At 37.6% G+C, this 26232-nt stretch overlaps 1 protein-coding gene across 1 annotated transcript; it reads left to right on the top strand.

Annotated features, from left to right (window-relative positions):
* The first annotated feature begins 18129 nt into the window (after positions 1-18129).
* Positions 18130-20010, top strand: LOC111912974 (uncharacterized). Its single transcript, XM_052764088.1, has 6 exons — positions 18130-18220; positions 18454-18563; positions 18658-18726; positions 18821-18939; positions 19198-19252; positions 19384-20010. Exons 2-6 carry the CDS (start codon positions 18462-18464, stop codon positions 19588-19590), a joined length of 552 nt encoding a protein of 183 aa, XP_052620048.1. The 5' UTR covers positions 18130-18220; positions 18454-18461; the 3' UTR covers positions 19591-20010.
* The last annotated feature ends 6222 nt before the right edge of the window (positions 20011-26232 follow it).

Below are 26232 nucleotides of genomic sequence, written 5' to 3'. Positions count from 1 at the left end.
ACTCACCGAGTCATCCCTTGACTCGCCGATTCTCGACTCAACCAGAAAATATTGGGACTCTTCGACAAGACTCGCCGAGTCCAAGAACAGACTCGCCGAGTCTAAGGCTATCTTCAACCTACTCGCCGAGTTGTTCATACAACTCGATGAGTTCCAGGCCATCTTCATCCAACTCGCCGAGTTGTTCTTCCAACTCGTCGAGTTCCAGCTCATCTTTAAGCAACTCGTCGAGTTCACCCATGGGACTCGCCGAGTACCACCGGTCTGAATCCATACAGAAGCATTCCAGGCCATGCAATTGATCCAAAACATAGATCTAGCCTCCTACAACCCATCCATCACGTAAAGTGGCAAACTTTACGTGAATCCAAAGAAATCTAGGCCTTATACACTTTAGGGCTAGGGTTTGGGACATGATAGCTTCCCTACACACTCAAACACAGGGACTTTCAGGCATTCCATCCCTTCTCCATTCCAGATCTGAGGTAGCAACCTCAGATCTAACCTCTAAACTCCAAAACACCAAAAGATAAGCTCCCCACAAACCCCATAATGATGAATCCAAAGAGTAACAGCCCAAGGACGAGATATTACCTCAAAAGAACACCCCAACTGCAATGGAACTCGAATCCAAGCAAAGCCCCTTGCTCCAAGCCTCCTACCCTTCAAGATTTCCTCAACAATTGCTTCTCCAAGCTCCCAAATGCAACTTGATCCACTCACATACGAAGGCTAGGGTTTCTGGACTTGAGGATGAGTAAAGAGGCTGGGGGAATGGATGTTATGTTATTTATATAGGGCTCAACCCCGAGAATTAGGGTTTTCTCCACTCAGCGCCTACTCGCCGAGTCCATCTTACTGACTCGCCGAGTCGGCTACTTAACACGCGACCAAGTCGCGACTCTACTTGCCGAGTCGCTCTTTCCCAATTTACTCTTTTAGCCCTTCAACTCTACTCTTGATATTTCGGGATGTTACATTAATGGATACTCTAAAACTACCACTTTTATTAAAGTTATTTGAATGAAATGACACTAAATACTTATGAACTCACTAGCATTTGTAAAAATGCTGATACTCGCTTTTCAAATAACTTGTATTCTCAGGTCAGCATTAGACAGGTACATTCCAGGAGCTTCTGACGAAGATAGTTTAGTACCAAGCTGCACCTATATATTTACTTGTATTACTTTGATGTATTGTAATGTAAACCATGTAAAACTATTACTATTAATGCAATGGTTGTTGTACTTTGATTACTATAATGCATGTGTTGTGATACTTGACATGACGTCATCCACCCTAGAATGTTTCCACCGTTCCGGTTTTGGGGTGTGACAGATTGGTATCAGAGCATTGTTTATAGTGAGCTAAGTATATCAATTCATAAAAGATATACAGCCTATAAATACAAAGGGATAAAACAATCTGACCAAGAATTATACTTTAAAATATAACCATATTCTACCAAAGTATAATAACATCCAAAATCTAAACACTCGAACAAAAGTATCACAAGAACAACAAGAATAAAAGTCTTCGGATGTTGAGCATTGCCGTTAAACATGGGCAGTTATGTAATCGTAAGCTGGAATAAATGTAACCTGATCAACTACATTTATTCGATATGCGATGAACATGTGCTTGGGAGTGATAGTGGTGAGCAACAGGTCTGAAACTTACCAACTAGGAATGCTATAGCCAAACATAAAGTCAAAATACTATAGGAGTATTTTGGAACACTAAAAGATTCACACTAATCCCAGAACCATATTCAGAAGATAAGAACCAAACAAGAAATTAAAATACCATATGGGTATTTTAGGATCCATAACTAACCTTGTGTGAAGAACTAAAAAGATCATTATGTTGGATTAATGTCTAAGTCCATAACTATATTTGGTATGTACTTGACCCGACCCGGCATGGTCCATTTGGGTTGCACTTCACCGACACAATTTATATGCATAATCTTTTGAGAATAGTATGTTTATGATTAATATTAATATATTATAAGTTCTAATATATTAATATGGAATCATATTATTTAATTAGTATTGATCAAGAATTAATTTATAATTAATTAAGTGATCAAAAGGAACTAATTAAATATGGACTCTTATATATATGGAATGGGCCAAGTTCATTTAGGTTGGGCTAAGCTTTCATGGATAGTCCATGGAGTGTTTAACCCATGGATCCTAGGAAATGAAAGGTCATGGGTATTAGGGTTTAACCCTAATCCTCCATACTATATAAAGATGTCTTTGGTTGGTGAAATAGGCCACTAGTGTGGATACACTAAAGAAGGGTTAGCCAATTTCACTAGAGAGAACCAAGTAATCATATTCTCTAAAGTATTCCAAGGTGTCTTGGTGATTTGTGATTCCACTTGAGGCTTCCACACTATTGGGGCTAAGCTCTTAAAGCTTGAAGACATCAAGCTACATCAAGAGGTATGTATTCTATCTTGTTACATTCATAGTTTTTGTATGCTAGATTAGGATAATACCTTGGATGTTCTTATTTGCATGTATAATAGAGAAAACATAGATCCAAGGTATTTAGGGTTGCATGTACACTTAGGAAGTGTTAGAATGCACATAACCCAACAGTGGTATCAGAGCCACGGGTTGTTTTCTGTTATATTGATGCAAATATTTTATTTTCAAAGTTGAAAAAAAAAAAAAAAACATGAAGTTCGTCAAATTTTAAGATAATTACTTGTTCTTGTGAAAAACTAATTATTTGTAAAATTTGAATAATTTGCTTTATGAGTTGAATTAGGTCAAATTTAATAAAAGATAAAATAATATGATTATTTTATTAGTTTTAAAAGTTTGATCTAAAGAGTTTTATTTTTTTTTGAAACCTCCATAAGTTATGGATATGAAAAGGTTTTAAAAAAAAAAATGATTCAAAGTTTTTATGGAGTTACAAAATTTGGTGTTAATGTTTTAAAGGATTCCATAACTTAAGAATAAGTTATGGATCACCAAAAGTTTTTTGTGTTATCTTGTTTTATGAGTGAATTTAGATTAATGATGAAAATTATGTGATAGTTGGTTTTAATCCAAATTAATCTAAGAATTGATTCTAAAATGTGTTTTTGTAACTTGTCCTCAAGTTATATGAAAAGTCACATTTAAGAATCATAAAACTCATAAAAATTGGCAAAGGTTACAAAAATGAAGAGTCTAGTTCTAATTAAATGATTTTATGACTCCATAACTTGTCCTCAAGTTATGGAGGACCAAGAGTCTCTTCATTTAATAAAATAAAATAAAATAAAAAAAGGTGTAACCTTAATTAATTCCATAAGTTATAAAATAAAGAAAAGTTAATTCTTTTATTAGTTTAAAGTCTTCCATAACTTGTCCTCAAGTTATGGAACTTGAAGAGTTTTTGGATTAAAACTACTTTAAACACATAAGTTATGGAATTAATTAGTTTTGAATAGTTTCAAAACTTGCCCTCAAGTTTTGGAATTTGTAAAGTTTTCACTTATGAATACTTTAATTCCAAGTTAGCCCTTAGAATTTTAAAAGTTAAAATTCAACCCTTATACTTTATAATATTATAAGTTAATAATATATATATATATATGTATAAGAGTAAAGTTAGTCTTACCGCTAGTACGCCTCATTCACGAAGCCGGTCTATAAGGTGGGTATAAGGTTGTTGCCTATAAAATGGCAACTTAATGGGTGTCCACTCTCACCCACCGCTTGCTTGACCGGTGGAGGGTCGTTAGCCGAACGGGTTTGACAAGACTATAATTCTCATTCATTAAAAGTATTAATGATAATACTAAGTAACTAAACTCTTAATAATACCCAATCTTAGTTACTTAGGAAAAATGTGAATAAGGTGCTAACCCATGAAATTACACTTTACACTTTGTCTAAGTCGTTAGTGGAGCGTGTGTGGTTAACCGGCACACTAACTTGGACTTAACAAGGTAGGTAAAGGGTGACTTAATATTTATCATAGTATCGATGGAGCGTGTGTGGTTAACCGGCACATCGATTGAGGGGTAATTTATTAAGGGTACCAAGTGATTTGCATGGTTACTTCACACCTTGTTTTGTGATCCTCGGCATCCCAGTCACAAAACCTGAAGGGCACACTCGAGATTGAAACATGCCTTTGAACAGTTCAATGAATCTCAAAGATCTAGGAGTTTCAAAACCAATTAAAACCTAATAATACATTTCGTTTATCTTGGTGGAAATTGGTGAATCGTCATTCACCTACCTTCAAATATTTTATAGCTTGGATTACGGCATCCCTCTTCTAAGTTATAAAATAGTTTGTTGGGTCCTAGCCTTAATATTTCATATTGGGTGTCATATTAAGGACTTTAAATCAACTATCTTGAATATCTCCCAAAAGATGTCTGTAATAGACACCTATGATCTTCCCAAATCTAGTGAAACAAGGTTTCCTAAATGAAGATGATGTCCTTTGGAAATCATACTTCTTTCACCTCCTCCAATTATTCTCCCCAACCCACAAGTTCTTGAAAAGTTTAAGGTCACTCAAGCCCTATTGGCAAGGCAAGGTCTAGGTGTGAACACATCTTGGAGATGTAGTCACATATTGACAAGCCGGGAGAGTTGGGTGTCAAAGTCTTGAGAAAGTTGGTGGTTCAATCACTTTCTGAGTCACATAGTGAGTTCCTTTGGGACACCTATGAAATATACTATGACAAGACCCTTAATGATCTTATCTATTTGTTAAGATCAACTTCCTTAAAACTTGATGGACATTGACAATAGTGACACAGGATATCCAGAAAAGCATTCTCTTCCTAATGGAAAGGGATCGGCCATAGTCAACTCGGTTGACCAAATGGTAAAGAGAAAAACTAAGTCTGTGATAGTCCTGTGCACCTTTATCAAAGGGTCCATATGTTTATATTGCCAAAGAAAGGGGCATTGGTTGCGAAGCTGCCAAATTTACCTAAGGAGGTTAAAGTCAATAAGTTTGACTCTACTTCAGGTAAAGTCCACTATCTAACTCTGCTAAGTTTCTATTCTGAGATTCCTGATACATGATGTGACTGGGTCACATGGTGATGTTTTAAGAATCAAAGAAAAGTGAAGAAACTTAAAGAAAGAATATGCTGAATCTGATGGCGTAGATGGATTTCTATCGCATAGTTTGAAGATCAGATTCTTGAGCAACTTCTTAGGAGTTATGAGATATTGCTTAGGAATAGATAACAACAAGTTTTCATATGGATTGTAAGGATAAGTTTTTCCGCAAAGTTTTAAAATAAAAGAAAAATTTTTTGATTTTATTTATTTTAAAATATCCTTACAATGGCTTTTGAGGAAAAATTGTTGCTTATATGATTCCATTAAGAGCAAGAGTGGAAATATGAAATTGATTCTTTCATTTGTGGTAATGTCTAGATTTACCAAATAAGGAAAGATTCTCATCACCCAAGTTTCAATTGGACCGGAACTTGGAATCATGCAAGTTGTATAGCATGATGAATGAGAACTTTCAAGTTTTGGAAAATTAAGACTAATTACTCGGCCACATGGATGTGTGAGTCAAGTAAAGGACTAAGGGATCGAGTACACATTCTTGTGCACTGATTAAGTCCACCACAAAAGATTGATAAGACTATTCGTCATAGTTTACTAAAGCTCAGTAAATATGATTATACTTACAAGCTTAAGTGTAACTCTGAGACATTGGAAAAGGTTCCAATGTATGGCAGGGCGAATAAGAAGAATCAAATTAGGCAGAAGGATAAAAGTTTCTCATATCTGAAAAGATGGGAGAGTACTTTAGTATCAGTTTTGTGATCATCTTAATGATTAAGAAACCATATCAAAATTAGTTCTCTAAGGAAATCTTAGTGCATTCTTATGACTAAGAAGAGGAACTTGAATTGTTGAAATGGTTAAATCAAGAAGATGAGTCATACTTCGTTCCAATACAAGTCTTAGAGTTATACTCCAAGATTGTCATTTGAGTGACATGTCTTAAAGAAGGTTTAAAACACTTGTCAAATGTAAGAGTAAAAGTTTTCTACTTTTGTACATTTGAAATTGGTAAGTTGTGATGTTTTGGATAAAACAAAGACCAACTTAGGCCAATTGGGTAAAGTGTTTTTCTTGATTAGAATCCGCACTATCTCTTGGATGTTTGACAAGGGAGTCTTATATGTCAAGAGGACAGTGGGAGTCTTAAAGGTCTTGAAAGTCTCAAGAAATAATCAAGAATAAAACCTGAAGTTCTTCACTAGCACACGACTTGAGGTTTATAACCTATCGTGTTGACATATCTGTGCCCATTCCAGTTAAAGTTGGCTTTGCATATGAGTTCTTAGAGTTCTCAGTTTGTTGCATAACAACTTGGAAGCAATGGCAGGCCCTTGAGCTGCCAGGTGGCAAGAAGTTAAGATTGAGTTCAATCCATATGGTTTTGGATTTGTCATTATCTTTGTCTTGTGATTATGGTTTGACAAATTCATATGGGTAGGAACTCATACACCATATAAATCTAAGTGTCATAAGGTTTCTCTCCGATTCATGAAAATGATGGTGAGGAAACGCTTTCACTAAGTAGATTTTACGAAGATATCAATTGTGTTATTTGCATTTTCAAAAGTCGTTAGTGGAGCGCATGTGGTTAACCGGCACACTAACATGGACTTGTGAGAAATGGCAAATACCTAAGCAATTGAGACCATGATTACGGTATCCCTTTTCATGGTTCTTGAAATTGCTTAGACACACAGGTGAGCTATCTACGGAAAAGGGTGTATGAATCTAAATTTCAGACTGTCCAGCTGATTTCTGAGTACATGTCAAAGCTAGTGGGAGCATAAGTGTTATGCTAATAATCATCATGTTAGTGGGAGCATGATAATTATGATAAGTATTGCAAGTCAGCAATGTTAATTATAGAAAACAAAAGTTTCAATTGGGAAAAAGTTGTTTTGCTATAATTAAGCGAGAGGAAATTATGCTTCATCTCAAATCTATAAGCTTAGATCGTGAGGTTTTAATCATTTAGTCAAGGATATATATGAATTTCATGTTGGAATGGCTCAACATAAGGAAATTCTGTATATGGGTCCATTATTTGCGTTCTAAAATTCGATTATGATTACGGCATCCCTTTTCATAATCTGAATTATGAGAACTTGGCAAATTGAAATGGAAATATTATAGCAAAAGACTGGTTTAGTCTTTATGTAAGACATCATGAATCGTGTCCCATATGCTTCGGATATAGGATCGATTACATGTGCTATATTCATCCGTTCTAAAATTTTCCAAATGCCTGGGGCATTAAGAAGGGAAAAGGTTTAGAACTGGATATGACTAAAAGGATTAAACAATTGTCGAGGACAATCTAAGGTTTACCAAAGATTGGTTACTCAAAGACAATTGGAAGTATAGTGATAATTCTGGAAGGACCATATTGACATAATCTGTAAGGAGGCAACTCTTGTTCAGAAGTGATAGTCAAAATGGAATCTGGAAATGTTTCAAAGTTAGAATTTTCAATCTGTGTAAGATTAAGGAAACTTAATGCTAGAAGGATATTTCCAAGGAGTTGATCTCCTTTGGAATACTCTGTAATGATTGTTGCCAAGTCTTTATGACTTTGTGCATAATCATTACGAGAGGATCAATGCATATAAGTTTAGAATCTAACAGATTTCAGTAAATGGCATGAATTTGGAATTCTTGCATTTGCGGTAAGGATTTGGGAGTGTGAAAAGAGAATCATTGAAGTTATGTTCAATTGATCTAGTTCACAAAGTAAGGATCATAGACAAACATAGTATGCATACTTGGTGTGTGGCATGACTAGTGTTTAAGAAAACATAGTGTACATGCTTGGAGCATGGGACAACTATTGTTTTAAATTCAAGAATAAAGTTGATAGCTGAAACAGTATACAATGAATAATGTGTAATCATATGGTGATAAATAAAAGGTGTTTTATTTATGTTCAAAGATTTGATACCATATTGGATTCAATTATTATTGTGTTTCACTTTGCATGTTTTGACTTCCCGAATAAACTAGGTTATTCTTCCGGAATGACTAAGTTATTCAAACCATCCACAGTCGGTCATATGTTGGAAGTAGATATGAATTAAGACTGTCATGGGTTGGCTTGTAGAGGTCTAAGGTGTTGGACAAAGGGCTACAACACTCATGAGTGCTCATAAGTTCTGAGTATTGGATTCAACCCGCGCTCATTGGAATCACTTCATGGATTTTATCACGAGTGATCATGAGACAATAATATCTTATATTCTTCAAACCTAGAGATATGAGTTGTTACTATGAGTTGGTTGTACATTGATTGCACGAAAACGCATTTGGTAACTCGGTGCTATAAAACGTGCCTTTGTGTATGATTCAACAAGTAGTAGAACAAGCCATATGAGTCGAAGTTTATCCATTCCTTTTACCTTCGGGATAAAAGCGATATCTGTGGGCCCCTCGATGATTTGATGATGACAAATGGAAGTGCTCGGCCGGGCCAGGACTGATTTGATTTGTTCAATTAGTCAGTCGTCATAAATCGGAAATCGGGAAACAACAAATGGACAGAGAGAATGATTATAATCCATGTCTCAGTCCATATGATATCTAGAATGGAGGAATATATGATCCCTTATCTAATGGACAAGTTCGTTGACAAGATCAGAGTTCGACAGCAGCTTTAAGAGCTACGATTGCCAGTTAGGTTTGAAGTCATACGCAATAATAGTTTTAGACTTATCCAAGTGGGAGACTGTTGGATTAATGTCTAAGTCCATAACTATATTTGGTATGTACTTGACCCGACCCGGCATGGTCCATTTGGGTTGCACTTCACCGACACAATTTATATGCATAATCTTTTGAGAATAGTATGTTTATGATTAATATTAATATATTATAAGTTCTAATATATTAATATGGAATCATATTATTTAATTAGTATTGATCAAGAATTAATTTATAATTAATTAAGTGATCAAAAGGAACTAATTAAATATGGACTCTTATATATATGGAATGGGCCAAGTTCATTTAGGTTGGGCTAAGCTTTCATGGATAGTCCATGGAGTGTTTAACCCATGGATCCTAGGAAATGAAAGGTCATGGGTATTAGGGTTTAACCCTAATCCTCCATACTATATAAAGATGTCTTTGGTTGGTGAAATAGGCCACTAGTGTGGATACACTAAAGAAGGGTTAGCCAATTTCACTAGAGAGAACCAAGTAATCATATTCTCTAAAGTATTCCAAGGTGTCTTGGTGATTTGTGATTCCACTTGAGGCTTCCACACTATTGGGGCTAAGCTCTTAAAGCTTGAAGACATCAAGCTACATCAAGAGGTATGTATTCTATCTTGTTACATTCATAGTTTTTGTATGCTAGATTAGGATAATACCTTGGATGTTCTTATTTGCATGTATAATAGAGAAAACATAGATCCAAGGTATTTAGGGTTGCATGTACACTTAGGAAGTGTTAGAATGCACATAACCCAACACATTATTGATATACCCACAACTACAGAGGGTATACTTCTGAGGTTATATATAATAAGGATCCCATAGGCTAAGAATGTGTGGTTTCGCTCTACTTCCTTTTCCTCGTTGGGATGTGGATATAGAGTAGTATCACATATTCGAAGGCCTATCGGATCTAAGCTATATATAATTTGTATACCCTGTGTAATCGTAGCAGGACTCGATATGGATCACTCAGTGAAATGTTAATAATCTCTTAGGATTCTTTAGACATTTCCATTCTCGCACGAACCCTGTAGACAACCCTATCCACTTCAGTGCTTGACAGAAGAGTTGATGCAGACCCAGAAGAGGTTCATTGAGAAGAGTTCCTGTTCGGAAATAAATGAACTGGCTTGAGACTATTGAATTCACCAAGTGCCTATATCTTTTTAGGGACATCGGTGAGAAATTCGCCTAAACTTCCGAAATTTCCAGTCATCCCTCATAAGGTGATGACACCCGGAGTCGGATTCGGGAGTAAGGTGGAGTAGAAATTCAATGTGTCTTCATGAGAAAAGAACCCTAGGTAACTACCCGAAGGAAACCAACGCCGATTTCAGTCAAAGCTACGAGGTAGACAGAGGGAGCCAGTACATGGAACCCGAGAAGTGTCTTTTCCTCGTGTTCGTCACGCTAATACACCCTTAAAATAATACAATTTAGTGAGTTAGTGGTTACACTACTCACGCTACGTGTTAGGTAAATCGTCGTTTCCCGTTGCCAGTAACGCGATTAGAGCGGATCCCCACTCCCCTATTGAGAACATTTAGCCATAAGTCTTCATGAGCCTCTCTCCCCGCGGTGTTCGTTCCGAAGTGTTCTCAAATCTTTCCAGACCGGAAAGTGGAACCTCTCCCATTATAAAGGTAACGTAGTAGGACTGACTCCCATCCTATGGCCTTTTTCCGATACTCACACTCCTACCTTGATTACCAGGACTACATCATAGGGATGTAGGTCGACACTCAGACAACCAGTACCCGAGGCACGGGAAAAATTTATGCCTAATACAGTCAGGACAGATATGTCCAGGGTTAGCCGTCGTCTCTCATTATCATGTATTCCTTTCCGTGTAGGAAAAACCATGCCTCCGAAGAAGCGTAACCAGTCCACAAGCAAGAAACCTACTCTCTTATTCGATGAAGCTACGTTCCAAGCTGCAGTCTCGGCAGCCGTAGCAGCTGTCATGGCTCACCTGAATGCTAACAACGCCAATGTTAGCAAGGGCCCTGTTGGGAATTCCGATCCTAGCAATGGACAACAACAACCAACACCTGCATACCCAGCCACCCAAGAACCTCAACTGAATCCACTAAAGAGAAAACTCAAGATCGAGGAGGGAGGCACCTCGGCTCAAGGACATTCCGAAGGATGACGAGCTGAGACAGTCGATACCCCTGTCAATACTTCCCTCCTGACTCCAAGAAGGCCATACCTAGGAAACCTTCCCCACTGCGGCAAGTATAGCTACCATCACCATTGTATATGCCGGGAACTCTTATGTGCTAGGTGCAACATGAAGGGGAATATTGCTCGCGTATGCAGAACCCCGGTGGAGCGTATTGCATCAATCACCAATGTGACGACCAATCCAGTTTGCCGTCGATGTGGTGAGATTGGACACATCAAAAGAGATTTCCCAACTGAAGGAAACAACAAGGACACAGGAGGAGCCTAACTCTACTGCTTAGGGAGAAGCATCAAGGAACCCGGAAGATTTTGGTACGTCTCTCGATCTCAGATAACTAAACTGAAAGCATTAAAAGACTAATTCAAATGTAAATATCTTCCCCATTAAGGCGAAAGTCGCAGCACTGTTATAAAATTTAAAAATTCATTAGGTAAAACTATAATGGCTAAACATATACGTTACGGCCATGTATAGTTAAGATGGACAGACCTAGAGTGAGTGAATACCGCCTCATTTCCTGTTCCTCATTTGGTTGTGGATTTAGGGCGGAGTCGCTCCGTCAACAGTCCTCCCCACCTTAATTATACATGACTAGTATATGTTATGCGATTATAGAAATGCCTTGTTAAAAATCCATTCATGAAAAGGTACTCTACTCAGAAACACTTAGGACTCTCTATAGTTCCGCGTCGAATCTATCGGTCCGAGTATCCGCGGCAGTGATACGCAGGACGAAACCCTAGACGCTTAGAACTTGTGTGCCTGATCGGCGCATGACTCTATCAATCTTCATTTTATATCCTGTCGAGGTATGCCAACTTCGACAACACTATTGATCATGGTTTGACCTAGTGCAACCATGTGTACATCCCTAGTGCTGTGTAAAAAGAACTTTCTCGGTAGCCATGTTGGCAAATAAAGGTTCTTCCAAACCTAAACATAATACAAATAAACAAACCTAATGCGATCCGTCAGTCGTCCCTCTTACCTCAAACTTTCTGGAGTACCCGGAGAAGGGTACCGCGCGCTGTTGACCGACCTCTCTTAGTCACATGGAAACCAAAGCGAAAGACACTGCAAGATACTCTAGAAGACAATGACCATCCGAAGCATACTTCATAGATTCCCTAGAAAGACCCTTCACACCTCGCACATGAGGTTCGTGAACCCAGAGGACATAACTCATGAGACTGACCACTATAACCAGGTATATGCATAAAGGTGGTATATAGTTGAGATCAAAAAGATTTAAGATGTGTGCTTCCTCCCTACTCCCTGTTCCTCGTTGGGTTGTGGGTCTGGGGTGGAGTCGCACAACTGAACATCCTGCCGACCTCAATTATATACGGCTTGCATACACCAAGTATTAGTGGTTAAGCCGAGTATGAGCTCTACCCCGAACCTCATAGTAAAGCCCTTCATCCTATTCCATAAAATAGGAGCTGGAGTCAAGAGAACCACTGCGGGTTGAGCTACTATAATGACCACAGATCCGAAATTTGCTATCATACCGGTTAAACCCACATAGTAGCTAACACCCTTAGTTAGTAAAGGGATTAAAGTTCCGAGTAATGGAACCCTATACTCACTAGATTTGACCTAGACCGGGAAAACACTCAGGAACTTCCAAAAAGTAGTTGTAGAAGATGTTCGCACTACTCAGGCGCTTCTTCCACCCTGTTACAGACAAGTAGTGCCTATAACCCTCCACCCTCTCGCATGGAGGAAATCGTCGTCGCCCTGTAGATGATAGACTTCATTCTCTGAAGTAAACACTAGAATACCAAGAACCACAGGATAACCTCCGCAGCCAAGAATACTTGATCAAAGTGCGAAAGTAGTTGCGTTAAGCCTCATGACCCAGATCCCGAAGAGATTATAGACTTAACACCAGCCTTGGTGTTAGCCGAGGGGTTATGCAGGAGCATGCGCTTTCCGCACTAGAATAAACCAAAGTCTTAGAGATTCATTGGACTATTAGGTGTTCCACGAATACTATCTCACGTAGAAATAGTAGAACCACCTCCCGAGGTAGTCCAACACTCGTCTAGTGAAACCCTGTCTCCTCGACCCTAAGGGTTTCCGTTAGAAATATCTCAAGCATCAGAAGTGCAGGTTCATTTCGCACGAGCTCGAGATAGACACCCTATAACAAAAAGATACCGTAGACACGCAACCCATCCGATGACATAGAAAGTCTCTAAAAGCCAATTGACAGGAAACGCAAAACCAAAGACAACCTGAGCTTCCTAAGAACCAACCTGAAGGACTACACATCTAGTACAAGTGAGAACGTTAGGAACTTCGAAATGGCGGTCACGCCAGTGATGATCTTGCCATAAAAGTACACTATGTTCTAAGTACTGAAAAGCTCTACCCTTCCTAGAGCTTAGGACCATTTGAGAATCCTCACGGAGATTTGGTCCAACCCTCGTCAGACCACTACTACTTCCGGATATTCCACAAGTTTCACACCCGATCGATCCACTTCTTAGACTTGATATGTGTTTACCCGACGTCACTCTTCGTATCCCACTCATCTTGATAGAGACCATTGAAATCCGCATCCCGTAGGTGAAGGTTTGTTGGAAAGACAAACACAAACCAAAGTTCACTTGGGAATGCGAGGACAAACAAAATAGGAAGTACCCTCCTGCCTCTACTCGGTCATTTATACCTACTTCCTTGCCTAGACCTGAATTTCGGGACGAAATTCCCTTTAACGGGGGGATGATGTGACAACCCAAAGTTTATTCCGTTACATTACCCCGTTTCCATTAACGAAATATTCCATGTTATAAAAGTTTCGTTAATAAGAGGTCGTCAAATAAATAAATGTTTTATTTATTTATATTCTATGTCGTTATTCGTCATAATAAAATAAAGTAAAAGCATGTAGATTACATTTCCATATTATTTTGGAAAAAGTTAAATTTTATTACGACCACTAAATCGGGTGCGACCAAAAGCCCCGTTTAACGGCAGTATTAGGTAGATTTCCACTGAGCTTCAACTCCAACCCCTATATAAGGGAGAGTAAACTCCATTTCCACCTTTTTACTCTCTCTCTAAACTCTCTCTCTACAAATTTTTCCCGAGCCAAAAATCACCTGTTTCGAGCCCTAAAGGAGTAGGTAAACTATCCTAACTTGTTGTATAGCCTATCTAGCATGCAAATTCATGTTTAAATCATAAAATAAGGACAAAATGATGTGTTTACGGCCCAAGAACACTCTTGGACCGTAAACACCATTTAATGGGGGGTTTTTAAGCCCCAAAACCCCTCCAAATTGTCCCTAAGGCTTAGGTACGACTTGTAGGCTTATGGATTCAGACTTAGAACAACTTGAACTATAATTTTAGGGAGTAAACTTGATTTTACTGCCCAAGAACTTTCTTGGGCCGTAAACTCCTCTTCATGGGGAGTAAACTAAAGATTGTGTGCTAGAAATGCCCCAAACACCCCTCTATGGCCTTGGAAAAATACCTTGAAGCAATTCCATCATTGTAAGGGCCTTAAACTTTAATAAAACTAAGGGAGTAGGAGTTCACGGCCGTGAAATCCCATGGAGGTGATTCATGGGCCGTAAACTCCCATTAGGTGTCCAAAAGGTGCCAAAACTCCTTCATTTGACTTGGAAAAATACATAGGATTTATTCTCTACCACTTAAGCCCTTAAAACACCCAAGGAACGTGTCAATAGGAGCTTACGGCCATAAACTCCCATTTGGTCCATTTAAGTGCCTTAAACCCATTCATACCTTTTATATTTGGACCTAGCAAAATTCCACAATTGAGATAAGGCCTTTAAACATCCTAGAACACCCTCACCATGAGTTTACAGCTGTAAACTCATGGGGAGTTGTCCCAGGGCCGTGAACTATGTATATAGAGTTTACTCTTGAAGAGTAAACTCCATTCCTAAGTCATTCAAGCCCTTAGATGTTACCCGGGACACCCCTAACGCTTAATTAAAAGTGTTTTCGCACTTAGGAAGCGTATACTTGTTTAATTAGTATTAAATGTACTAATTGTATGTGAACATATGTTATCATATGTTAAATAGGTCACTAAGTGTGTCCAAGTCTTTACTTGACACCAAGCACCCAACCGACACCTTCGTTGGATCCACTTACATCAGGTGAGTTCATACCCCTGAATGAACCTTTTAAATGTTTTTACATGTTTTATAGGGGGGAATACAAGTTAAACATGCCAGCTATCATATCAATCACATGTGATTGATAACCCGCATGCACAAGGATTTACCACACTGTAAACTGTTTTACCAAGTAGGATACTATAAATGGTTTTCCAAAAGGTTTTCACTTGTTCAAAACACTTAGTTATACTGTTTTATCAAAGTTCATTTTAAACTGGTTTATGAAAAGTTTCCAAAGAATTTCTAAAGGTTTTCAAACTTATTTTACCAAAGAACACCAAGTTGTGATTTTCTCAAGTATAAAGGTTTTCTTCCATGTTTTGATACTCCCTCTTAGTTTAAACTCCTACTTGATAACGCTTTCACTTCGTGATGCGTTTATACTTGTTATTGCCTCTATTTCGCTTATACTTGTAGTCGTTTATGCCTATTAGACGCTCTTACTTCACTTGTTGTCGCTTCTACTTCGTGATACACTTATATTTGGTAACGCTTATACTTCACGATCCGGTTATTCCACACTGTACGTTTATACTTCACGATCCGGTTATTCCACACTGTACGTTTATACTTCACGATCCAGTTATTCCACACTGTACGTTTATACATCACGATTCGGTTATTCCACATTGTACGTTTATACATCACGATTCGGTTATACTTCACGATACGTTTCCACTTGTTACATACTCAGACGTAGTTAGGTGTATGCCTGTGCTTGTATAGGTGCATATAAATAATGATTGAAGGACTTAGGAAGGCTTGTCCACCCTATTTCCTTTTCTTCATTGAGATGTGGTCTGGTGGGATCGGATGGCCGTCCGAAGGTCGTTTGATTCATTAGTTATATATTATGTATACGAGGATAGACATATAGGTTTACATTAGTCAGTTCAGTTGTGAGTCTCTACCACTAGTTCAACACTTATATTGGAAACCCACTACCCACTATTTGGGATGCATCTTCGGGACACGACCTTCTCCGTCGTCTAGTTGGTAACCAGAGTCTCCTGTAGGGAGAGCGGACATTGTGTGTATAGATCTATACGAGATTGACACCCCCGCACCCTGACTGCTAGCTATAGTCTACGGCCTACCAAGCCAAGGGGTGACAAATGTCATATTTTATATTGACGCTTGCAGGGCGTCAGGTACTCTAGTGTCGGTTAGTATGGTTACGAGTATCCCAGGTTACCTTATAATTCATGGCCTTAAGGTAACGGTATTTTACACGGTATTTTACATTGTATTCTACATTGTATGCTGGAAATCCACTCTCAAAGTCACACTGTTTTTAGACCTTGCTAGCTGTATCTTTCATTTGATATTGTCTGGGGTCTGTATTCCTTGTTTTAGACCTTACTAGCTGTATCTTTCATTTGATACTGTCTGGGGTCTATATTCTTTGTTTTAGACCTTACTAGCTGTATCTTTCATTTGATACTGTCTGGGGTCTGTATTCTCTGTTTAGACCTTGCCAGTTGTACCTTTCATATGGTACCGTCTGGGGTCTGTGTCTCCCTTTGTTAGACTGAGCCAGGCGTGTCGTTTGTTCGATACTCTCCTGGTGTCTAAGATTCCTTTTGCCTTAGTCAGCAGTGTTCACTGCTGAGGCATATGTTATTCTCCGATTTCTCTTGCTTTTTTTAATAATCAAATTTTGTATTTTGATAATGATAGCGATTAAGGGAAAACTACTTTTTACCACATAACTTCGTCCAGTCTTGGTAGAAGACTGCTTTTATTAAAGAAAATATAGGATTTTCTGGAAAGGACTCTAACTTAATGGATACTCTAAAACTACCACTTTTATTAAAGTTATTTGAATGAAATGACACTAAATACTTATGAACTCACTAGCATTTGTAAAAATGCTGATACTCGCTTTTCAAATAACTTGTATTCTCAGGTCAGCATTAGACAGGTACATTCCAGGAGCTTCTGACGAAGACATTTTAGTACCAAGCTGCACCTATATATTTACTTGTATTACTTTGATGTATTGTAATGTAAACCATGTAAAACTATTACTTTTAATGCAATGGTTGTTGTATTTTGATTACTATAATGCATGTGTTGTGATACTTGACATGACGTCATCCACCCCAGAACGTTTCCGCCGTTCCGGTTTTAGGGTGTGACAAGTTAAGACTTAAGCAATTAAAGTGTTGGTTTACCTTGCAACCATTGTTGGAAAACACAAAGCATAAACTCTCACAATTTTGTCATGTACCTGTAAGTTTCTGGTTAATAGTCTGTCCTTGGCTTTGTGTTGTTCATTTTTGATTGATTGGTTGATTTTGTCAACAAACAGGCTGCCAACATTCTTAATATACATGAAACAACCAGAACTACTGCGGTGAGCGCATGTTTATTGTCAATAGTATGTGTAGAAGGAATCTGATAATATTTATTGTCTCTTTCTCTCTCTCTCTCTCTCTCTCTCTCTCTCTCTCTCTTTCTCTCTCTCTTTCTCTCAGTGTAGCAAGAGCTCAAAATTTACAAGAGTGGACTAACAGGGCAGAAACTTTTGACAACCTCACCAATTCTGTTAGTATCATTTTCCTCCTTTACTACTTACTACTGTAGTTCAGTTCCTACTTGTATGTCTGAAAGAAGATTAAATTCCGTGTTGCAGGTGAAGATTGCAATGGTTGGGAAATATGTTGGCTTAACTGACTCCTATTTGTCTGTTGTTAAGGTACAATTAGAGTTATAGTTTTGCAATAACATTACAGTATGTTTGTTTTAGTTTTACTAAACTTGAACTTGAACTTGAAATCAAGTGCAGGCACACGATTTTGCATCTTCATGGACTGTATGGTTTATCATTTGGGTATTGTCTCATAATCTCATTATGTCTTTTCCCCTTTACTTCATCATTTCCTTTGTTAAAAAAAAGGTCTAATTACCCTTTGATTCCTCTCTGGATCCCCCATTTGTAACTTTATTTCCTTTTTGATTAATATATTTGTTTCTAATTCCAAACCAAGTTGATGAAGAAGACTACTATCATTGGAGACTTAAGAAAGGGAATGTCTTGAAATTTTCGCATGATTCTGTTGCCACAAAATCACAATTAGCTCAATGAATTAGTGAGTGAAAATTTTCTTATTGCTTTTTTGTAATTTAACGTTAGGTTAAATGCATATTTATGTAACAACATTAACCAAATGAGGACAAATTCCTGCATTAAGTGGAAACAAAAGTTTCCATCTTTTTAATATAACCGAGAGTCTGAGACTAGATGATCAGACAAGGCCTAAAGGGTAATCTTGTCATATCAAAATTAAAGCTTTTTATTTTCTTTTCCATGTATTGAATTTAGCTGATGTCATGGTTGGATCACGAACTCTGATTGGAGGAATTTTTAGACGCTCAGGCCTTAAGCGCTTTGAAAGTAATAAATATTTGGATTACACCCTCACTCCTATACAGGTAATTCATAAAGTGTTGTTTGGATAAAATTATATTTGAGGACAAATTTGGAAAAAAGTTAGGAGATAACAAAGTTTTATGCAACTTGTTTCAGAAGGAGCGTCTTCAAAGGCTTCAAGAAAGATTGAACATACCATTTGATGAAGAAAGCCTTGAACATCAAGTATATTTCAACACTGCTTTAGATTTTTGTTTATAATAATGAATAATGATTATTTTGGAAAATAGTTAACATAAATAAAAATTTATGTTATCAGTCGAAAGCTCTTATAGATTTGTGGTATTTAGCATATCCAGATGTTAAACTTCAAGGTTTGACCTCAGAGCAATGGAAGGATATGGGGTGGCAAGGAGTCAATCCATCAACCGACTTCAGGTTCCATTGCACTTTTTTTTTTAATTATTTGAATTTCTTGATAAATACAAATATCTATTTTGTTCATGATAACATATTAGTTATGAATGTATAAAAAATTTCAAATTGTTTGTTGGTATGATTATAGATAGATGGGTAATAAGGTCATTTACTCAAACATTACATTCGGTCCAAAAAAGAAACAGACTATTCTATATTCTATCACATCTCCTGTTTTTATACAAAATGTTTTTCTGATGGAGTTTTTTTTTTCTATAGGGGTTGCAGTTTTATTTCACTAGAGAATTTACTGTTTTTAGCTAAAAAAATTACGGTAAAGTTTTCTTAAATGCTGCAAATAATGATGTATCAGATTACTTTACTGTTTGTTGTATTTTTTAAGTTTTGTTTTATTTTCTATATATTGTTCAATTACTAATTGATATATACATGTTCAAAATAAAGTCTACTTTTCGTAGGTTATTATTTAAAGAATCTGGTGAACGAGCAACATGGAAATACCCTATTGCCTCAAGCTCTTGGAAGCCACTGGCATTTCTACTGTCCCTGGTTCAGGCTTTTGCCAAAAAGAAGGGTAGCTTACTTTTCTCCTTTGCCATTTATACCCTTCTTGTTTATTTATTTAATAAATTAGTTTTGAAGTCCTGGTAATATCTTTTTTTTATTTCATTTATTATCGAGTTATTTTTTTACATTAAGAATTATTTTGTTTTGTTTGGTATGATGGAATCGCAAGAATGGAATGAAATTGAGCATTCCCAAAGGCATTTGAATTTTGATTCCTTCCATTTTGTTAATTTTCATTCCGTCCTGGATTGGAATGAAAATTGTAATATAACCCTTTTTATTAAATTTTTTTTAGTATTTCATGATATTAATTAAATGTTATTAACAAATAGCCGCAATGAATAGCTCATGTCTAAAGGAAACTAATCATCACATTAAAACTATCTTTCGAAAGAAACTTTTTGCTGCCCGACGCTTAGCGCGGGTAAACGGCTAGTCATATTAAAGATGTTTATATGTTATGTTCTAGGATTTGGTTTTTGTCCCCTTAATTCTAGTATGTGTTCTGCCCCCGAACAACAAATATGTTCACTAAAGCACTTAGAGGTGAATGTTTCGAATTCTTACGTACCAATTTAGGTGTTTGTGATTTTCACAATCCAATTTGAAGAGAATTGTGTTGGTAATTTTAGTGTTATCAACATATTTTGATGTAATTATAATTAATAATAAGATAAGTTGAACTTCATTTACTAACTGAGCTTGGAGGTGCGGGGTGCATACTCGGTGTAATAATTGTGAACTCGGGAATATGGGTGTTTGTGGGCAACGCCCCTGGGTGCAGGATTCCAAGGGGCTGCAGCCCCTTAGTGGGGTCCAAGGGGCAGAGCCCCTGGCGGGGCTCGGGGCAGTGCTTCGAAACCTAAACGGATTTCTATGTCGAGTATGACTCATGCCATGCATTTTCTTGCCAAAACCTATAGTGATATCGTGATGATGTCATTAGTTGGTTATGTCTTAATAACCAATGATTTTTGGCGCCAAAAGGATGCAACTTCCGTTTAACTGCTATTCCCTCTAGTATGAGAATCCTTCTCTGGTACCAAAAAAAGGGTTGGAACTTTCATACACATAAATTATATATTGATTCATTATATCTCTCTAGAACACAAAAACAACAATGTATATTTTGTGTTTCTAATTTAGAAGTGACCTGACTTCTAAATTGAAATTCTTTGGATTATCTCAAATTTGATTTCGTAATACATTAGGCTATAAGGTCAAAATCACAGATTTTAGAAAGTGACTGTGTTGAGTCCATTTGTGTTGCGTCTTGGGCCATATATTTTGTATCCGGATTGGGCCTGTCCATCCGTGTCTATCTAGATTAGTTTCGTTGTTATCTAGATTTGCTGTTAGGGTTATAGTATATATGCATGCATGTATGCGTATATTGATAACGGTGATTAATTACGTAGATTCTTGTAACCCTAAACACCTCTACAGATTGAAGTTCTTTATCGAGCTCTTCTGAGGTGTCATCCCATTAATCATACGACATATTCAGTGCCATACTTGTGTTCTTTATTATGTTCTTGTTTAATATCCTGCTTAGAATCATACAATCCAAAAAGAACTTTGTTCTAACAATTGGTATCAGAGCAGGAGATTGTGTGATCAATACACATTACTTCTATATTCATAATACTTTAGGGTTTCCGCTTTTATCGTATAAATAGAAGCCGTCGTCTTCTTATCGACGACAACTCTGTTTTTTATAAAACTCTAATCTCATGTTTACAGGTTTGATTCTAGTAGCTCACCATGTCTCACGATGATTCGCATACAAACCCCATAAACATCTCAAACAGCATCAGATCAACAACCAGAGTACCCATACTCTATACTCAAGACTACGAAGTATGGGCTCATCACTTTGAAGATTACGTGGTTGGATCTGAAGACAATGGCTATCTCATCTGGGAAGCTATCACTCGTGGACCGTTTGTACATTCGGGAACAAACACGAATGTTAAGTCGCAAACGGATTACAACAAGCTGGTGACGGATGTTGAGAAGATGCCACAGGATGAGAAGGACAAGCTCTTGTGTAATGTTAAAGCCATGCGAATGATAAGATTCGCCCTGCAATCTGACACCTTTCGGCTAGTTGGTTCATGCATAACTGCTAAAGAGATATGGGATAGGTTGAAGGAACTTTACTCAACTGATGAAGACCTGGAACACTCCATTCAAACTCTGTTGCTGTCAGAATTTGGAGTTTTCGAATAGAAACCTGAAGAGAAGCTTGTACAGACCTTTGATCGGTTCAATCATCTCCTCAGTAAGATGATCAAGCATGGGATAGAGAGAAAGCTGATCGAGCAGAAAGTAACGTTCATGAACGGGCTGAGACCAGAATGGATGGCCGTGGTTTCCACTGTGAAGGCGCATGAACAATTCAAATTGTACTCGCTGGCGAAACTAGTAGGTATACTAAAGTCTCATGAAAGTGTTGTAACCAAGGAAGCGAAAGTGATCTATGGTGTGGGATCGTTGGCTCTTGTTTCTAAAGGAAAAAGTACTGCAAAAGAAGAAGAAGAGTCCGACATGTCAGAATGCGACCTTACAAGTGAGGAGTATGCCATGATGGTCACAAATCCAAAGAAATTTGCAAGAAGAAAATTTCCCGTCAGCAAGAACCGAAACTAGCAGGGAAGTTATAGTTCTGAAAAGATGAAGGATGAACCGAAAGTCTCCTCTCAAAAGGATGAAGAGAAAAAGGAGAGCAAGCTTGCTGGAGACTTTGGATACGACTGCAACTATTGTCACGACAAGAATCATTTTGCCAAAGATTGCATGTTGAGAAAGATGGCTGAGAAATGAGAGGGTGAAGATGATGAGGCATATTATATGCAAAAATTAGAAGAAGTAAAGAAGAAAAAGGCATCCAATAGCTCGATGAATGCCTTAATCGTACAGGAGAATGCAAGGGAAGATGAGTTTGGTGGCGTAGAAGTCTGGTCAACCGACTCTGAAGACGAGGAGGTAAGAAGGCCCACTCATGGAAAGGCATATGTGGCAAAGAATGAAGGTTCAGGTGGAAAGTGCTTTATCGTCACTGCTGGTCCATCAACCGAAAGCACAGATACGGAACTGAACCTGACAGAAAACAAGTGCTTTATGGCCAAGCCAGTGAGTGAGAAGATCAACGACTGCGATTGATTGATCAAAAAGGTACATTCTATTCTTGAGTCTCTTAAAATCTCAAAAACTGATTATCAAGAAGAATTAAATGAATTAAACTTTAAATTCTCTAACCTAAGTAGTAGCCTCATGCAAACCCGCTTAGCAAATTCTAACGTAACTGACCAACTCGGCAGGGTGTCTTCAAAAAGTGAGGAAAGGAGAATGTGGATTGAACTGAAGGAAGCGAAGTTAGTTAGAGCTAGGGATGAATGTATTTATTTGCAAAGGGACAATTTAAAGTTATTAAAACAAAGAAATGTTTTCTGTTTAATTGCGAAACGTCTTTATACTAACATTGCTCAATTACATTTAAGCTGTGAAATTGGCATTTAAATTCATAAAATGATTTTGCCCTTTCTTGAATTTAAGGAAGATGAAGTTATAGCAGAATGTGAATCAGAGGTGTCCTCTGAAGAGACATCAAGTTCGTATAGGCTAGGTTTGGATAAGATAGAAACCTTCATCGATTCTAAGGAACATAAGAGTATGTTAAAAAATATCTTAGATGAAAATGATAGGCAAAAGATTAAAACTGAAACTATACAAACATTCGATCTGTCAAATGCTAAGATTGTTCAAGATAATAAAATAAACTTAGATAATTCGTCTGAATTTGATACGGAAAGCGAGATGAGTGAAATCTCAGTAGAGGATGAAGTTGATTGCTCGAAGTTTATGAAACATGAAACCCGAGAATGAAAAACCTCTTATATCAGAAAACTCTGTTGAGTTTGCTCATCTGTCAAAAGAACATAAACCAAAACTCAAGGAAAAGGCCTTGGTCTACTAAAAGGTTCAGACCATGCCAAATCAGGTTTATGCTGTGACTGGGGTCACTCAAAGGCAAACGACAGAATTCAGAATCATAGTTGACGAAGATAACGCTGAAGGATGCGAAGACTATTTCTGGTATGCTCCTATTGACAACGCAGATGGGACTGTGGGACTATCTGAGAAAACCACATGGAGAGTTAAAGGTAGATACATACCAGAGCCCATCAACAAACCCTCCAGTTTCGATATTCCAAGCTCAAGTGGAACCAAAGATGTTCCTGAGGAGCCAATGGTTGAACCTGATGTTCCAATCAAGAGGGAAGAACCGAAAGTTCAAACTAAGAAGAGCACAGAATCTAAAATGAAAGGTAAGACAACTGCAACTCAGAAGGAGAAACCAAAGGCCAACTTCAATATTCACAAATCTCAGAAGGAGCTAGCTGAACATAAACGCTTGAGAAATCAGAGATATGCCACGAATCTGAATGAAAGGAAAAAGCATTGGAATTCTCAAAACCCCAACTATGAGCCTCTCAGGAAAGAATCCATGGACAAGGGAAAGGAAAAGTTAAAGGAAAATTTCAGTCCAAATTCCTACTATTCCAAATCCCAGAACCGAAAGTCATGTCTCGATCCTGAACCCACTTTTGGTCCTCGACCCAGACTCGGTCCCCGACCTAGATTCGATCCTCAACCCAGATTCGGTCCCAATCCTAGTAATGGATCCTCCAAGTCCCAAGTTGAAACAAATTCTTTAAAGGACATGAAAGGAAAAGGAAAGCTGGTATCAGACTCTGTGAAGGAAAATAAGAAATCCTCTTCTAAACCTAGGAATCAAACGAAAAATCCTAAACCATCAAAAACAACCCCAACTGATACACTAAAATTTAAAGAAGATAAAACAAAAATCAAGGTGTATACCATTAAAGAAAAGATCAAACCACTCTCATTAAACGAACCTTTTTAGTTGATGTTTCTGCAGTTATTCCTTTCTCTGTGAAAAACTCACCAGGACCCAAGAAACTTTGGGTTCCTAAATCTGCTTGAATTTGCAGGTAATCAGTGACGAGCAGTTTGACGACGAATGGTATATAGACAGTGGCTGCTCACGTCACATGACAGAGAGGAAGGATGAGATAAGAGAGTTTCGGTCCTTGAAAGATGGTGGGTCCGTGAAGTTTGGAAACAATTCCTATGGTACAATCAAAGGATACGACATGATAACAAATGGAGACTTCTGGATCAGAAAGGTGGCTTATGTAGAAGGATTGCAACACAATCTCATCAGCGTGTCACAATTAGTTGTTGGCACGGGTTTGAAGGTATCATTCGATGATGAGGGGTCTGAGATAGTGGAAAAACAATCCAAGAAGGTACTGCTGAAATTTGCACGAAAGGGAGAGATGTACCCTCTGAATCTTAACCCAATTCGAGGGACACCAGCTATCTGTCTGCTGTCAAAGGCAAACACCGATGAAAGCTGGTTATGGCATCGACGTCTATAACACCTGAATTTCAAAGACATCAACAAATTAGTGATTGGTGATCACGTTCGAGGCCTTCCTCTTCTCAAGTTTGAAAAGGAGCATTTATGTGCAGCATGTGAGATGGGTAAACAGAGCAGAAGAAGCCACCCTACACACATCAATACTAAGATAGTGGAAGCACTTGAACTGTTACACATTGATTTATGTGGACCTTCTACTATAGAGAGTATCGGTAGAAGTAAGTATATTCTTGTTATTGAAGATGATTTTTCACGCTTCACTTGGGTTTTCTTTCTTAAGTAGAAATCAGATGCAACTCCTAAGCTGAAGGCATTCATCACGCTTCAGTGTTTTTTTTAGAAAATTTCAAAAATTCCAAAAATATTTTATCTTTCTGTTTTTATTCTTTTTCAGAAAATTTCAAAAATTGCAAAAATATTTTATCTTTTTGTTTTTATTCTTTTTCAGAAAATTTCAAAATTCCAAAAATATTTTTTTATTTTTTTGCCTCGTATGTTTGTATGTTTGGTGTGTTTCTTTACTTTTCATAGGTGATATGAATACCCATATAATCGACTGTGGATCTAAGGAAGGTAAGATTCAATTTCAAAATGAACTAGTTAAGGGTCCCTAGAAGCATGCTGCTGCATGTTGTCTTAAGCCTCTATGATCTTGAGCAGGCCTTAATGATTCGATTAACACCCATCGTTTCTTCCAAATCAGGCTAATTTATAATACTCGGTCTAGAGCTACCTTACTCTTCTCATATGAGTAAAGAGTTTCTCTGCTTTGTCAGGATTATCTAGCAGAAGGTACATTCGGTTCTTTAGCCACCTCCTTATATTCTCCATCTACTTTCGGTTCACCAACGTAACCCTTGAGACTCTCGGTCTTTACCACTGAGGTTTATGGTTACACAACATCTATGTTTGTGATCTTAGATACGTATACCACGTGCTGAGTGAAACCCAATATCCAACACCAAAAATGGATTGACGGTGAATTATATATTCAAGAACTTACTGGTTACTTGAGGAAATCTCTCTTTTTATTTTTGTGTGATCTTTTATGAAATTGTCTACTACCAAGGCATTTCTTCCCAAAGAGATCCAGTTTATTTTTCTTTTGAGATTTCTGATTTCTCTATAGTCACTAAAACAATAAAACCCACCTACCTGTTCTATAGACCACATCGGTCTCACAGGTACTTCTTCCAATGTTCGGTTTTATGTTGAAACTCGAAGTTCGGTTGAAGATAAACTACCCTAAGCCTGTG

This window comes from Lactuca sativa, chromosome 5 (genome assembly GCF_002870075.4).
Source record: "Lactuca sativa cultivar Salinas chromosome 5, Lsat_Salinas_v11, whole genome shotgun sequence".
Classification (NCBI taxonomy): Eukaryota; Viridiplantae; Streptophyta; class Magnoliopsida; order Asterales; family Asteraceae; genus Lactuca; species Lactuca sativa.
Note: the sequence above shows the minus strand (reverse complement) of the source record. Positions and strands in the feature narration are given on the sequence as shown.

What these genes read in the sequence shown, in the direction of transcription:
- LOC111912974 (XM_052764088.1), top strand. Translation starts at nt 18,462, where the DNA reads ATGGTTGGATCACGAACTCTGATTGGAGGAATTTTTAGACGCTCAGGC. An exon ending in AAGAAAGCCTTGAACATCAA is followed by an intron (nt 18,727 to 18,820) that starts GTATATTTCAAC and finishes TTATGTTATCAG; the next exon opens with TCGAAAGCTCTTATAGATTT. An exon ending in AATCCATCAACCGACTTCAG is followed by an intron (nt 18,940 to 19,197) that starts GTTCCATTGCAC and finishes TTTTTTCTATAG; the next exon opens with GGGTTGCAGTTTTATTTCAC.